Raw genomic sequence first — 16,170 nt, 5'->3', positions numbered from 1 at the left:
GTTATGACAGACAAACCCTGAAGTACAGAAATCACCAGTTCATTTCCTGTATAAAATGAGACTTCCTATACAAGTCCCATCACGGGGTAGTGCTTTCGACCACTGTCTCTTTATATGCAGCATGGAAAGATAAATGGTTTGTAGGTTCAGATATCTATACACACCCCCTGCATACACACACACACCCTGCTCACACACACACACACACACCCTGATCTCACCCCCCCCCGCTCACAAACACACTCACCCTGCTTACGCACACACACACACACACACACACCCTGCTCACACACATTTACATTTAGTTATTTAGCAGACGCTCTTATCCAGAGCGACTTACAGTAAGTACAGGGACATTCCCCCCGAGGCAAGTAGGGTGAAGTGCCTTGCCCAAGCACACAACGTCATTTGGCACGGCCGGGAATCGTACCAGCAACCTTCTGATTAATAGCCCAATTCCTTAACCGCTCAGCCATCTGACCCTTGACACACACCCTGCTCACACACACACACCCTGCTCTCACACACACCCCCTGCTCACAAACACACACACCCTGCTCACACACTCACCCTGCTCACACACACCCTGCTCACACACACCCTGCTCACACACACCTTGCTCACACACACCCTGCTCACACACACCCTGCTCACAAACACACACACCCTGCTCACACACTCACCCTGCTCACACACACCCTGCTCACACACACCCTGCTCACACACACCCTGCTCACACACACCCTGCTCACACACACACCCTGCTCACACTCACCCTGCTCACACACACCCTGCTCACACACACCCTGCTCACCCACACCCTGCTCACACACACCCTGCTCACACACACCCTGCTCACACACACACCCTGCTCACACACACACCCTGCTCACACTCACCCTGCTCACACACACCCTGCTCACACACACACACCCTGCTCACACACACACACCCTGCTCACAAACACACACACCCCCTGCTCACAAACACACACACCCTGCTCACACACTCACCCTGCTCACACACACCCTGCTCACACACACCCTGCTCACACACACACCCTGCTCACACACACCCTGCTCACACACACCCTGCTCACACACACACCCTGCTCTCACACACACCCTGCTCACACACTCACCCTGCTCACACACACCCTGCTCACACACACCCTGCTCACACACACCCTGCTCACACACACACCCTGCTCACACTCACCCTGCTCACCCACACCCTGCTCACACACACCCTGCTCACACACACCCTGCTCACACACACACCCTGCTCACACACACCCTGCTCACACACACCCTGCTCACACACACCCTGCTCACACACACACCCTGCTCACACACACACCCTGCTCACACTCACCCTGCTCACACACACCCTGCTCACACACACACACCCTGCTCACACACACACACCCTGCTCACAAACACACACACCCCCTGCTCACAAACACACACACCCTGCTCACACACTCACCCTGCTCACACACACCCTGCTCACACACACACCCTGCTCACACACACCCTGCTCACACACACCCTGCTCACACACACACCCTGCTCTCACACACACCCTGCTCACACACACCCTGCTCACACACTCACCCTGCTCACACACACACCCTGCTCACACACACCCTGCTCACACACACCCTGCTCACCCACACCCTGCTCACACACACCCTGCTCACACTCACCCTGCTCACACACACCCTGCTCACACACACCCTGCTCACACTCACCCTGCTCACACACACACCCTGCTCACACACACACCCTGCTCACACACACCCTGCTCACACACACCCTGCTCACACTCACCCTGCTCACACACTCACCCTGCTCACACACACACCCTGCTCACACACACCCTGCTCACACACACCCTGCTCACACACACCCTGCTCACACACACCCTGCTCACACACACCCTGCTCACACACTCACCCTGCTCACACACACACCCTGCTCACACACACCCTGCTCACACACACCCTGCTCACACACTCACCCTGCTCACACACACACCCTGCTCACACACACCCTGCTCACACACACCCTGCTCACACACACCCTGCTCACACACACCCTGCTCACACACACCCTGCTCACACACACACCCTGCTCTCACACACACCCTGCTCACACACACCCTGCTCACACACACACCCTGCTCTCACACACACCCTGCTCACACTCACCCTGCTCACACACTCACCCTGCTCACACACACACCCTGCTCACACACACCCTGCTCACACACTCACCCTGCTCACACACACACCCTGCTCACACACACCCTGCTCACACACACCCTGCTCACACACTCACCCTGCTCACACACACCCTGCTCACACACACACCCTGCTCACACACACACCCTGCTCACACACACCCTGCTCACACACACACACCCTGCTCACACACACACCCTGCTCACACACACCCTGCTCACACACACCCTGCTCACACACACCCTGCTCACACACACCCTGCTCACACACACCCTGCTCACACACACACCCTGCTCACACACACACCCTGCTCACACACACACCCTGCTCACACACACCCTGCTCACACACACACCCTGCTCACACACACCCTGCTCACACACACCCTGCTCACACACACCCTGCTCACACACACACCCTGCTCTCACACACACCCTGCTCACACACACCCTGCTCACACACACCCTGCTCACACACACACCCTGCTCACACACACCCTGCTCACCCACACCCTGCTCACACACACCCTGCTCACACACACCCTGCTCACACACACCCTGCTCACACACACCCTGCTCACACACACCCTGCTCACACACACACCCTGCTCACACACACCCTGCTCACACACACCCTGCTCACACACACCCTGCTCACACACACCCTGCTCACACACACCCTGCTCACACACCTACACATACATTTCTTCCAGCCTCTAAAGGTGCTCTTTCAACCCCCATTTAGTGTGCTGCTACAGAGTGTCCAGTGAGGTTTAGTGCTCTTCTTTCTACCATGGTCTCATTGAATGTCACATTACAGGCCACCATGGAATGCAAGTCTTAGTGATTTAGGATATTCCTCCTTGAATTCACATGCTCTTTCCCCTCGCCCCCCCTCGCCCCCTCCTCGCCCCCCCCCTCGCAGCCCCCCTCCTCCCCCCCCCCCCCCGCCCCAGCCTGGCCTTTCAGTTGAATGCCTCTATCATGAAGGAGGGGAGAAAGGATGTTTGATTTCAGTTAACCCTGTAAGACTCCTGGTTGTAAAATTACAACATCACTTTTAGCTCTCTAATGGCTAATTTGGTCTTTCAAAGAAAGAAAGAGAGAAAGAAAGAAAGAAAGAGAGCTAAAAGTGATGTTGTAATTTTAAACCTTACAGGGTTAAGAGTTCAGATCAACAGAATAATGAATTCCATTCGACAGACAAAGTGGTATTGGTTGGTAGTCAACATTTCAACTATCTCTCAACCCAGTGATCTATGGATTTGAAGTTTAATGGTTAGCATTATATCATCCCATACCACGGATAGCTCTTGTCCTTCACTGTAACACCAGTGAACCAGACCTCAAGCGCACAGTTGCGTTTTGCCCTACTAGCTAAGCAGAAGTATTGCCCTTGTGAGCATAATTTATTACTGTATTGAGAGCAGTTCCCATTTCAAGATGATGGAAATTTCATTAGATTCTATTTCCACCATTAATAATTGAACACATTGCTGCTTAATCAAGCCAGTTCTTCATCCGTTCTGATGACAGGCCCCAGCCCGGAGGTTTCTACTGTCTCCTGATGGTGCTCATCTGGATTCTGGAAGAGATGTCCACCACAACCACACACCATTTGACATAAACCCAGCTCTTTAATAGATAACTGAACTAATGAGTCAACTGAAAAGAGTTTCTGTTAAAGCTGTTTAATGAGCAATATTTACAATAAATAAATAAATCCTGACACTGTCACTCAACCAATTCTTTGAACAGGACTAAAAATGAGGTCATTATTTTACAGCACATCAAATACATAAGTATGGACCGATCTCAACAGCAACACTGTTCGTTGCCTTCCTACACAAGGGTTCTCCGGATTACTCCATTATCCTCCAAGCATTACACAATTATATTGTTGTGAAGAATAGAGAAGCAGTGTTTTTTGATATTTAAAATAATAGCGGCTTTGGTTCATGTAGCTTGTGATTAATATAACAACCATGCTTTTCTTGAAATAAAGAGCTCTTGGTGAAGGGTGTAGTAGACACAGTAGTTATCCCCAGTGGTTATTTTTTTAATGAAATATGACATGTTTGTTGTTTCGGGGCTGTTTTGCTGGAGCCAATCCAGAACTTCACTGAGGCATAACCAATCAGAGGAGGGCTGGGTACGGAGGGGCTGACCCTGTGTTTGGAGTCTCTTGGACGTGTGGCCATCTCTCTCCTCTTCCAAGACAGCTCTGAGCAACACAGCATGGCCTACATTCATCTTCAATCAGCATCTCCTCAAGTCATCAAGAATAACTACCAATTCCGGTTCAAAGTAGCCTACATCTCCTCTGCAGTGTCGGATATGAATGCTTTATGCTGGATAGATAGCTGTAGATAGCTGAGATTTTTCAGGCCAATAGCATAAAGGCTGTCACTGACTACAGTAAATGCCATGGATGGAAATGCCTAATCAGCTGAAAAGCTCATTGGGAGTTAAAACAGATGGTTTTCAGGCTGTTGGCTGGTGTTCAATAGGAATCCCATGAGACTGAAACAGACCCTTTCGTTCCACATGAATTCTTATTCTAAGTAGGCGTGTATGCCAGTGCTGGCTGCAGCTATGCCTGCTAGCATTGATTAATCAGCTAATCACTATTGATTAGCTTTGTTCTAGAGACAAACAACGCAAAAGTTAAATAAACTAGAGAGGGTACAATTTCTGGGGAAATTGTAGGGTGTGCTTGCTTGCGTCGGTTGCACAGGGGTACGTTTTTTAATGACATTTTTAGAACTGATATTTCTGTATATTTTATATAAAAACTTATACTTATTATTTTTAAAGATTACATAGATTTAAAAGCATTTTTTTTGGCTGCTCATTTACAACTCAAAATACGAGTGAAGTGTAGAATGAAATAGATGTCTTCTCATTTCCCCTGCAAGAGGCAGCCTCATAGCTGAATCAAAACAAATACATTTGTCAGGCCGGTGTAAAAAATTTACCTAATCTCTATGACTTAAACGTCCTTTTAAGTTTTTCCCTTCTTGTGATATTTTCAGGCATTTAGCCTACTCATATTGCATTCATTCATGAATAAAGAACCCCCTTTAAAGATTATTCTACGACGTTACCGGCAGTAGAAGATGGAATCGCGATTCAAACAGTACCATCTGCTAACTGAAAATATACCCCCAAAAACGTAAATAAGCTTGACATTTATTTAGTGGAAAATCGCTCATTCATAAAAAGCTCACTGGTAGCGATCATTGTCAGTAACAACGCAAAATGCGATATAGCCCTGTGTGGAGAAGCTGCCCCGGTAAATTGTACTACTACGGTACAGTACTAGACTACTGCTGTGTTCGTATTGGTAGCGATTGCGTTGGTTGAATTGGATTTAACGTTCCGTTGTACGGTTTAGGCTAAAATTAATTATTTTCATGAACAGATTGACAAAGTTTAGGCTGTGGCAATGAAGTTCAGGTTAGTAGTCAGATAGTTTCACCTATTGAAAGACTTTTGATTTAAGTAAGGGGAGTGCCGAACATGTTCTGTCGCCGTTTGACTTCCTACAGCTGTGTAGATGTTTTTGTAGTGTGTCTCGCGTAGGCTACAGCGTTGCAGTGAGCAACACTGGTTTGAAACCACAGATAATGATAATTTCACCAACAAATCGTTTACTTGTAATGTAATGTCATAATAAATCCTACAACGAAAATGTATTTGTGAGGAATGTTTATTTTAACGATTGAAAACAGATGCATCATAGACCACTGTAGTATGTGTTGCCCGGGCAACAGAGGCTAATGTCATGCTAATGCTTCAGTGAAACTACCGTTTCCGAAAGTAGATGTGGGCCTACTTCCTTAATAATATCAGCTAATATTGTACATTACATTTCACAATTGTGTTTCACATCACAAAGTAAAATGAGTAAATAGTTATTACCCTGGCCTCATTGCTTGTGGCGTTTCTGCAGCTGCCTTGCAGTAAAGCTATAGTTAGCCTAGCTATCCCCCAAGTTAACAGATGCAAAACGAATGTTCTGCTACAGGTAGTCACGCGTGTTTTCGTGACGTTAGTGACGTAGTGACGTTAGTAACGTCAGTGACTGTGGCTAGCAAATTAGCCACCGTTAGCTTCACTTGCACAGGGGTACGTTTTTTAATGACATTTTTAGAACTGATATTTCTGTATATTTTATATAAAAATGCATACTTATTATTTTTAAAGATTATATAGATTTAAAAGCATTTTTTTTTGGCTGCTCATTTACAACTCAAAATACGAGTTAAGTGTAGAATGAAATAGATGTCTTCTCATTTCCCCTGCAAGAGGCAGCCTCATAGCTGAATCAAAACAAATACATTTGTCAGGCCGGTGTAAAAAATTTACCTAATCTCTATGACTTAAACGTCCTTTTAAGTTTTTCCCTTCTTGTGATATTTTCAGGCATTTAGCCTACTCATATTGCATTCATTCATGAATAAAGAACCCCCTTTAAAGATTATTCTACGACGTTACCGGCAGTAGAAGATGGAATCGCGATTCAAACAGTACCATCTGCTAACTGAAAATATACCCCCAAAAACGTAAATAAGCTTGACATTTATTTAGTGGAAAATCGCTCATTCATAAAAAGCTCACTGGTAGCGATCATTGTCAGTAACAACGCAAAATGCGATATAGCCCTGTGTGGAGAAGCTGCCCCGGTAAATTGTACTACTACGGTACAGTACTAGACTACTGCTGTGTTCGTCTTGGTAGCGATTGCGTTGGTTGAATTGGATTTAACGTTCCGTTGTACGGTTTAGGCTGAAATTAATTATTTTCATGAACAGATTGACAAAGTTTAGGCTGTGGCAATGAAGTTCAGGTTAGTAGTCAGATAGTTTCACCTATTGAAAGACTTTTGATTTAAGTAAGGGGAGTGCCGAACATGTTCTGTCGCCGTTTGACTTCCTACAGCTGTGTAGATGTTTTTGTAGTGTGTCTCGCGTAGGCTACAGCGTTGCAGTGAGCAACACTGGTTTGAAACCACAGGTAATGATAATTTCACCAACAAATCGTTTACTTGTAATGTAATGTCATAATAAATCCTACAACGAAAATGTATTTGTGAGGAATGTTTATTTTAACGATTGAAAACAGATGCATCATAGACCACTGTAGTATGTGTTGCCCGGGCAACAGAGGCTAATGTCATGCTAATGCTTCAGTGAAACTACCGTTTCCGAAAGTAGATGTGGGCCTACTTCCTTAATAATATCAGCTAATATTGTACATTACATTTCACAATTGTGTTTCACATCACAAAGTAAAATGAGTAAATAGTTATTACCCTGGCCTCATTGCTTGTGGCGTTTCTGCAGCTGCCTTGCAGTAAAGCTATAGTTAGCCTAGCTATCCCCCAAGTTAACAGATGCAAAACGAATGTTCTGCTACAGGTAGTCACGCGTGTTTTCGTGACGTTAGTGACGTAGTGACGTTAGTAACGTCAGTGACTGTGGCTAGCAAATTAGCCACCGTTAGCTTCACTTGCACAGGGGTACGTTTTTTAATGACATTTTTAGAACTGATATTTCTGTATATTTTATATAAAAATGCATACTTATTATTTTTAAAGATTATATAGATTTAAAAGCATTTTTTTTTGGCTGCTCATTTACAACTCAAAATACGAGTTAAGTGTAGAATGAAATAGATGTCTTCTCATTTCCCCTGCAAGAGGCAGCCTCATAGCTGAATCAAAACAAATACATTTGTCAGGCCGGTGTAAAAAATTTACCTAATCTCTATGACTTAAACGTCCTTTTAAGTTTTTCCCTTCTTGTGATATTTTCAGGCATTTAGCCTACTCATATTGCATTCATTCATGAATAAAGAACCCCCTTTAAAGATTATTCTACGACGTTACCGGCAGTAGAAGATGGAATCGCGATTCAAACAGTACCATCTGCTAACTGAAAATATACCCCCAAAAACGTAAATAAGCTTGACATTTATTTAGTGGAAAATCGCTCATTCATAAAAAGCTCACTGGTAGCGATCATTGTCAGTAACAACGCAAAATGCGATATAGCCCTGTGTGGAGAAGCTGCCCCGGTAAATTGTACTACTACGGTACAGTACTAGACTACTGCTGTGTTCGTCTTGGTAGCGATTGCGTTGGTTGAATTGGATTTAACGTTCCGTTGTACGGTTTAGGCTGAAATTAATTATTTTCATGAACAGATTGACAAAGTTTAGGCTGTGGCAATGAAGTTCAGGTTAGTAGTCAGATAGTTTCACCTATTGAAAGACTTTTGATTTAAGTAAGGGGAGTGCCGAACATTTTCTGTCGCCGTTTGACTTCCTACAGCTGTGTAGATGTTTTTGTAGTGTGTCTTGCGTAGGCTACAGCGTTGCAGTGAGCAACACAGGTTTGAAACCACAGGTAATGATAATTTCACCAACAAATCGTTTACTTGTAATGTAATGTCATAATAAATCCTACAACGAAAATGTATTTGTGAGGAATGTTTATTTTAACGATTGAAAACAGATGCATCATAGACCACTGTAGTATGTGTTGCCCGGGCAACAGAGGCTAATGTCATGCTAATGCTTCAGTGAAACTACCGTTTCCGAAAGTAGATGTGGGCCTACTTCCTTAATAATATCAGCTAATATTGTACATTACATTTCACAATTGTGTTTCACATCACAAAGTAAAATGAGTAAATAGTTATTACCCTGGCCTCATTGCTTGTGGCGTTTCTGCAGCTGCCTTGCAGTAAAGCTATAGTTAGCCTAGCTATCCCCCAAGTTAACAGATGCGAAACGAATGTTCTGCTACAGGTAGTCACGCGTGTTTTCGTGACGTTAGTGACGTAGTGACGTTAGTAACGTCAGTGACTGTGGCTAGCAAATTAGCCACCGTTAGCTTCACTTTTCGCCACAAAAACTTAACTTGAGCCTAAACCATGCAACGGAACGTAAATCCCAATAGAAGCAACTCAATCGCTACCAAGACGAAACTTTTGACACCTAGGTTGTCTATGTTGGCCAAATATTGACTGAGTTTTAGGGGGGCAAAAAAAAAAAAATATATATATATATGTGAGAGAACAAAGGTTGTGCCCTTGCCGAAGGCAAAGCACACCCAATAAACCAATAGTTCTCATTAACCCTTGTGTTATCTTCGGGTCATTCTGACCCATCAGTCATTGTGACCCACCGTCGTATTGCGACAGATTTACCGCATATAAAGACAAAGTGAAGCATTTTCTTTTAACCGTTGGGCTGTCTCAGACCCCCCACATTGCAAAGGTTAAAAGAAAATTATTTTAATTTGTTTTTGTATTGGGTAAAATTGGGTAAACACAACGATGGTTCGTTATGAACCTTTGGGTCATGTGACCCGAATGGCAGCACGAAGGTTAAGAAGTGATTATCCATGTTGCCGGTCTTAGGAAGATCCTGTATGTTGGAGATGTAGATAGGAAGGTGTTTTCTCACCCCATCACCTGATCCCAAATTAAACACCAGCTGTTTTTCACGTCACCAGACAGTACCTCTGATTGGATGACTTCCCAAACACTGGATGTGTTTTACCACATACCAAGCTTAACCTCAGAACTGGAAAAAAACTGCAACACATGCATGTGTCTTACAGCTCTCCTTTAGCTATCTTTGAGCGCTTCGTTCTTTTAGCATGCACCCATCCAGCATCAGGGGTCCAGTCTGGGAGCTATGTTGGAACCCTGTGTTCCCGGCATGGTCCGGCCAGCCCTGCATGGGGGGGTCTTTCGGCTCCTCCAAGGGGAGTCACCTTTGAAACCCGGCACCCGCGCACGCCACACGCACGCCAACACGCACGCCACACGCACGCCAACACGCACGCCACGTGGCCGCGATCCTTCAACGCGGCGAGCAAAGCTGCCTCCGCGCTGCAGCCGTTATCCATTTAGCTCCACCGCGGTGTCAGTTTCCCTTTGTTCACTCTCATTCAGCCACACAATATTATTACACCCCTCAGAACAGGGTCGTTTTACAAGAGCCAGCGATTTAGAACCGTTTAGCTCATTGGTTATGTATTGTCTTCGGCAAAGAGACTGTTTCTGAGGCCCCGTGATGAAGGCTGTTTCTGTGTGCGCCTCTGGGCCACATTGTCCTTCTGCTTTCATTTTCAAGCATACGTATAAGCAGCTTAACTTTTCAGCTTTTGCAGGGCAACGAGCCAAAGACGTGCTGCCCTGGTGCTAGCGGGCTCTCTCCTCCACACACTCACAGGGCCTTTCAAGACCCACTAGGGTGGGTGAAGGATAACAACCGAAAAGGAGGGTCTGTCCTAAGGGACCATCTCCATGTGCGCTTGATGACTATAATCCACATGTCTAGTGCAGAGAGAGTCCGACAGACAAAAATATTTATTGTACTTTACAGTAGAGATTGAGAGAGAAGGGGAGAGTGATTAAGAGATCGAGAATGAAAAAGGATGTAGAAAGAGCCAGTGAGAGATAGAGAGAGAACAGATCACTTAACATTACAAAGAACCATACATCATCCAATATATGATGTAACAACACAGCAGATATGTGTTGTCTGGTATTTTTCCTCTTATAGATCACACCTACTTGCAACTGTGCTTTCTATGTTACTCAACATATGGCGGAATGTCCTGCAAAAACCTAACAGTATAATGTGTGTAGTGCCGTACATTAGGTGTGCAAAATGTCAACCGCTTTAGCAAACTGACCTGGTTAGCAGTGAGGCTTCTACCTGCTTCACAAGGGGGCTAATAACTCTGAATGGGGTCAGAAGAGACAAGGAACACAGCCACTTTCCACCCTGTCATCTTGTGTTTACACAGACCAACCAGGAATCAATGCTTTTAAGGATGTCATGAATCTTGTATTTCCCTATACCTGGAGAAGCCTGTTTAATGCATCTACGCTGTAAACTGCTCTCTCCCAGTCAGCACAGAGACATCAGTGACATCTGTATTCAGGAGTGCCATGGCAGGGGAGACTTCTCTAAGGAGTATTAACAAGCATGTCTCGAGGCTGACGAGGGAAGCTGGGAGACGAGCGATTAGGACTGGCTGTTCCTCCTGGCCTTCCTTCCTTCTCGCCATGCCATGGTCAGAAAAACCATCGCAGGTGAGAAGAGAAAGACAAAGATTGGACCCTGTGGCCACTCTAGGAGGGAGCGTCTGTGCGAGTGTCTGCAAGCTGCGTTGTGGAGTGCTTGGCTGAACCAGCCTCCCTGGGGACTACTCTGTGGGATTGTCTTGTCGGCGTATTCAAACAATCCACTCCACCAGAGAAGAATCTGGAGGAGTTGATGTTCTGGTGATTAGCAGCAATATGCCCAGTCCCATGATAAATAAATAAATAAATATTCATTAATTTAGCAGCACTTTTATCCAAAGCAATGCCTTTTTTATCCTCTACCACTGAGCTACACCCATCCTATCCCATCATGCTATAGGTTGATTAAAAAACCTAGTGTGCATCATATTCCAAATAAGAAGTCAAATTTCAAAGCTACATACTGTACAATAACACCCCATTTTTACCTCCTGTAGGCCCTGCTCAGTAAGGAAACACATACATCACAGCAAGTTAAAATTGCCCATCTTTTGCTGGCAAGTCAGGCACATCAAAATAATCCTGCCAATGCCTTTGCAGTGACATTGAGGGGCGCTGAGCTCTAAGTTATTCTGACTAAAACCCGTGCTGTGTCTGAGGATGGCGGGAGGTGGCAGGAGATCTGTGGGTGGGTCTGACAGTCATCAGTTTAATTCACAGGGACTCCACAGAGAACTGTAGGAGTGCTGCTTCTGCATATTACCTCAGATATCACTGTGGCCCACCAGCAGGCTGGCAGGGACACAGCCCGACTCGAGGACTTCTCTAGGAAACACACAAACTATTTATGAGTTAATGTCTAAAATGTTTTGGTTTAGTATTTGCAAATGAAGGCTCTTGGAGCTATTAGGGTAATTCTACTTGAGTGCCAATTCTACAATACTACAACATCACAGCACAGAATGGTGTTATACCTACTGGGATGAACATGCTGTGTGTCCCTAACCAGGAAGCAGGCTCCCGCTCCTGTTATCCTCGTGCCAAGTGTGTGGGGACCTCACTGACGCAGGTGAGATAGATCTGGTCAACTGAGACAGCACATTCCACTCCCTGTCACCGCAGAGGACAGCATCTCTCATCCAAACCCCTGCTGCACCTGACAAGCAGGATCTGCTGTATGCTGGACCCATGTCAGACATGAGACCCGGAGCTGCCAACCACCCGGCCGTCAAACCTTCTACAAGACATCTGCTGTTAGCACAATACCTGCTAGCTAGCACTATCGTTGAGTTTCAACAGGGACTTAATAAATTGCCATGTTCAGGCCACTGCTGTTGTAGCTGTCAGGCTGCTGATTACAGCTCTTCCATAATGTAGTGGCTATCTGATTATGGAGCCAGCGATCATTGTTCGAGGTTGTTCTAGCAAGCCAGTCATCTCTGAAAGGAGACCGTAGCAAGGCTACTATTTACAACAAACTCTACCTACCCATCACTAACACTTGTGCTGCACCTGCCGACTCAGGACGTTTTATTTCATTACCATGAATGATTGTTTCCCACTGAAATTCAAGTAGATTATACTGTTGCATGGTGAAATGGAGATGGGCATGATGTTGGCAGATCGCTGATGTTGTTTACCAAAAACCGCCAACGCAGAGGACAAGCTTGTGGATCACTGTGTCTGACACCCAGTACATATAGATGCTCCCTCAGGAGAGAGTTAGGCTTTCGGTTCACTGCACAAATCATCCAGAATCACTGCGACTGTCTCCAAAGAAGGGAAAATGGATGCCAATGGTCAGCTAAGAAACACAGTATAGAGGAACCTCACTGCCTCTGAACAATGAGACGAGATATCAGTGTGGAGAAATGGCATCTCAGCCGAACAGCCCCGCTTTGAATCTGTTATTACAGGACGCCTCGGTGGTCACTGAGAGAGAGAAAGAGTGAGATCTGGACTGCATGTTGTGTAGTGAACAACACAGTACCAGAGAGTAACCTGTGTATGGGCTCAGTGAACAACACAGTACCAGAGAGTAACCTGTGTATGGTCTCAGTGAACAACACAGTACCAGAGAGGAACCTGTGTATGGTCTCAGTGAACAACACAGTACCAGAGAGGAACCTGTGTATGGTCTCAGTGAACAACACAGTACCAGAGAGTAACCTGTGTATGGGCTCAGTGAACAACAAAGTACCAGAGAGGAACCTGTGTATGGGCTCAGTGACTCACCATCCTTGCGATGGTAGGTGATGTCCACCTTGCGCTCGTCTGACCCCAGGAGAGCCTGGGTCACCTGGGTGATGTCGTGTGAGTCAGTCTGCTCGCCGTGGAGGAAGTCACACGTGCAGGGCTTCTGCATGATGTCCGGTCTGGAGAAGCCTGTCATCTCGCAGAAGCCGTCGTTGCAGTAAATGATCGCACAGTTTTCCACACGGGCGTTGGCTATCACAAATTTCCTATCTGCAAATCAAAACAATGTATGGTGACTGTCACATTTTTAAACAAATATTTTAGCATGAATTGTCACTTAAGGTCCTCAGTTTTTTTATGGCAAGTCTTGACATAAAACATTTTTTGAAGAAGAATGTGAATTTAAGTTGAGATTCATTGAGTTTATAAAGTGCTGAGTAGCCTGACTGTATGTTTACAGCGGACATTTAGATGCCCATCTTGTATTAACATATCGGTTGATTTAAACCGTATAGCTTTCTGTTTAAACAATAACATGTTTTCTCTGTCTACTTTAGGTATAGTACAGAATATATATGAACTTAAGACATACAGTAATGCCCACAGCAGTTTGCGTTTACATTTGAGGAAACAACAGTTCAATAACTGCAATAACACTTTCACATCACTCTGAGGTTTCACATCTTTCTACTTACTCTGTCCCTCGAATTTCCGTATTATTATTCCAAGAAATGTGTTTTGTGGCGCAACGTGACCTCTTCGAACAGGCATGATTGAATATATCCCGCGCTCTTGGTATAAGAACGCCTCAGCTATGAAACCTTGAAGTTACTGTGCCAGCCTCTTGGTGATAATTCCTTTGTCACAAATCATACTCGGTGCACGCACTCTCTCCACTTGAAATGACCTTTCGAGCTTCAGCGAAGTGCTCTTCAGCCGGCATGCGTACCGGAGCATTTAAATGACTCCTCGCCGAAACGCACGGAATCGGGGAGGATTGCACGGGTCAGATTCAGTTCGCAAACCATTTCTGGTTGAAGATGGATGCGATCTTGACGTTCTTTCCGTGTCGTTGTGTTGGACGCGAATAGAGGACGGAGGTTGATATGCCAGGGGGAGTGACGTTGCTCCCCAAGGGCTTAGTCTCTACCGCCACGGGTAAGGTTCATTCCCTGTGTGGAGACACTACAGTGTAATCGGAAACGCAATCTCTAAAAGGTGTATTTTCCTTGCGAAGGCTGAAGGGTTTTAGTTTCACCTGTAAGCGAATACACGTATTAAACGTTTTAAATGAGCGTGAACAGTTAGGAGGATTCCATACGGTCTAACTTACACACTTTCTACCTCGTATTTGGAAGATGCTATAGGAAGCATGAACAGATAGCTTTCTCTGGCTACGCAACGTCTGCCCTGTCCATGGTGCTGAAGCTACAGTCACGATGTAACACGTTGCGTAGGGATTTTCTTGTTTATGTATTTTCAATCAAACTATAATTTTTTGGTACTAATTTAGCCAAACGTTTACTGAATGGGTATTCGAATTTACTCAATGGGTCCATTCAAACGGTCTTTAAATGCCCAATGAAATGTCCAGCTACTAATCTCTATGGACTGACATGAGCCCACAGCCATGGCCCACGGCCATGTAAAATGCAAATGTCTGTATAATACCAAGCTCCTCTTCGTGTACTGAAACATCTGCCTCTTTATTTCAGTTGGAGATCACCCTCCATCTGGTCCGTTGAGAAAACAGGCTGAATGAAGGCAAAATAATCTAATAAAACACATCAGAGATCAACTAAATGCTATTGTTCACTTTTCTGGAAACTTTATCCTGCATGTGTGCAAGCAACAGTATGAAAAAAAACGAAAATAAATCAAATATATGCCCAAAAATATGCCTTCATTTAGCTGCATACACTTACTCCAATAAGGCAGTAAAAGAAAAAACACATTTAGCTATAGTTGGTAAAGGGCTATTTTTGCTGCAAAGATAGAACCCTGTGAATCTGTGGTGTAGACAGATCCCCCCCACACATCTTCACTTATTTGGCATGTGACAAAGTATATTTCAGGACTGGGAGTGAGGATGTGTGTATTCCTGTATTCAGCTGGCATGATAGCTGAAAGACAATCTGGTGCCACTGGTTGTTCCTAGTTGGTGGTGTTGTTCACATGAAAAACACTGTCACCCAATGGCTGCACTGCATCTTTATCTGATCCCTTTTATTAAATCCCATCTGTATTGGAACTGAAGCATCCACCCACAGCAAGGACAACTCTATCACCAAACACTAAATGTAATATCCACCTACTCCATAACAAAACCATACTGTGTAAAATCATAAGTGTGTACTATTAAAACCACTTAGTATTCAGTTGGTTTTGTGGAGTGCACATGGTCCATTATTATTACTACACGACAACATGCTGCATCTGCTGAAATTAGATATTATTTGGCATGAAGCCACCTCTGAGGGGTCTGATTGAGTTACGTAGGGATCTGTGGTGATCGGGAAAGGCATCGTGAGTTGTGGGGTGGGTGAGGGGTGATATTTACTGACCTCATTTGAGAGCTTCATGCAAGGCAAACAGCCTCCTAAGGAGGCGTTGGTGCCCCGGGGTGTGCAGTATACAGCTGCTCCAGCCTGCTCTCATCTCACACAGGATCTGCATGAGC

The 16,170-nt window shown here is 45.2% G+C and overlaps 1 protein-coding gene across 1 annotated transcript in view; it reads right to left on the bottom strand.

Annotated features, from left to right (window-relative positions):
• Nucleotides 1-14,595, bottom strand: part of LOC134017888 (potassium voltage-gated channel subfamily H member 7) — a 42,621-nt gene extending 28,026 nt beyond the window's left edge. The window contains exons 1-2 of the mRNA XM_062458009.1: nucleotides 14,186-14,595; nucleotides 13,530-13,760 (exon numbers count right to left, since the gene is read on the bottom strand). Of these exons, the coding sequence (XP_062313993.1) occupies nucleotides 13,530-13,760; nucleotides 14,186-14,261 (307 nt within the window). The 5' untranslated portion in view covers nucleotides 14,262-14,595. The remainder of the gene's footprint in view (nucleotides 1-13,529; nucleotides 13,761-14,185) is intronic.
• Between the last annotated feature and the right edge of the window lie 1,575 nt (nucleotides 14,596-16,170).

Source organism: Osmerus eperlanus, chromosome 3 (genome assembly GCF_963692335.1).
Source record: "Osmerus eperlanus chromosome 3, fOsmEpe2.1, whole genome shotgun sequence".
NCBI lineage: Eukaryota > Metazoa > Chordata > Actinopteri > Osmeriformes > Osmeridae > Osmerus > Osmerus eperlanus.
This window is presented reverse-complemented; position numbering and strand designations above follow the sequence as displayed.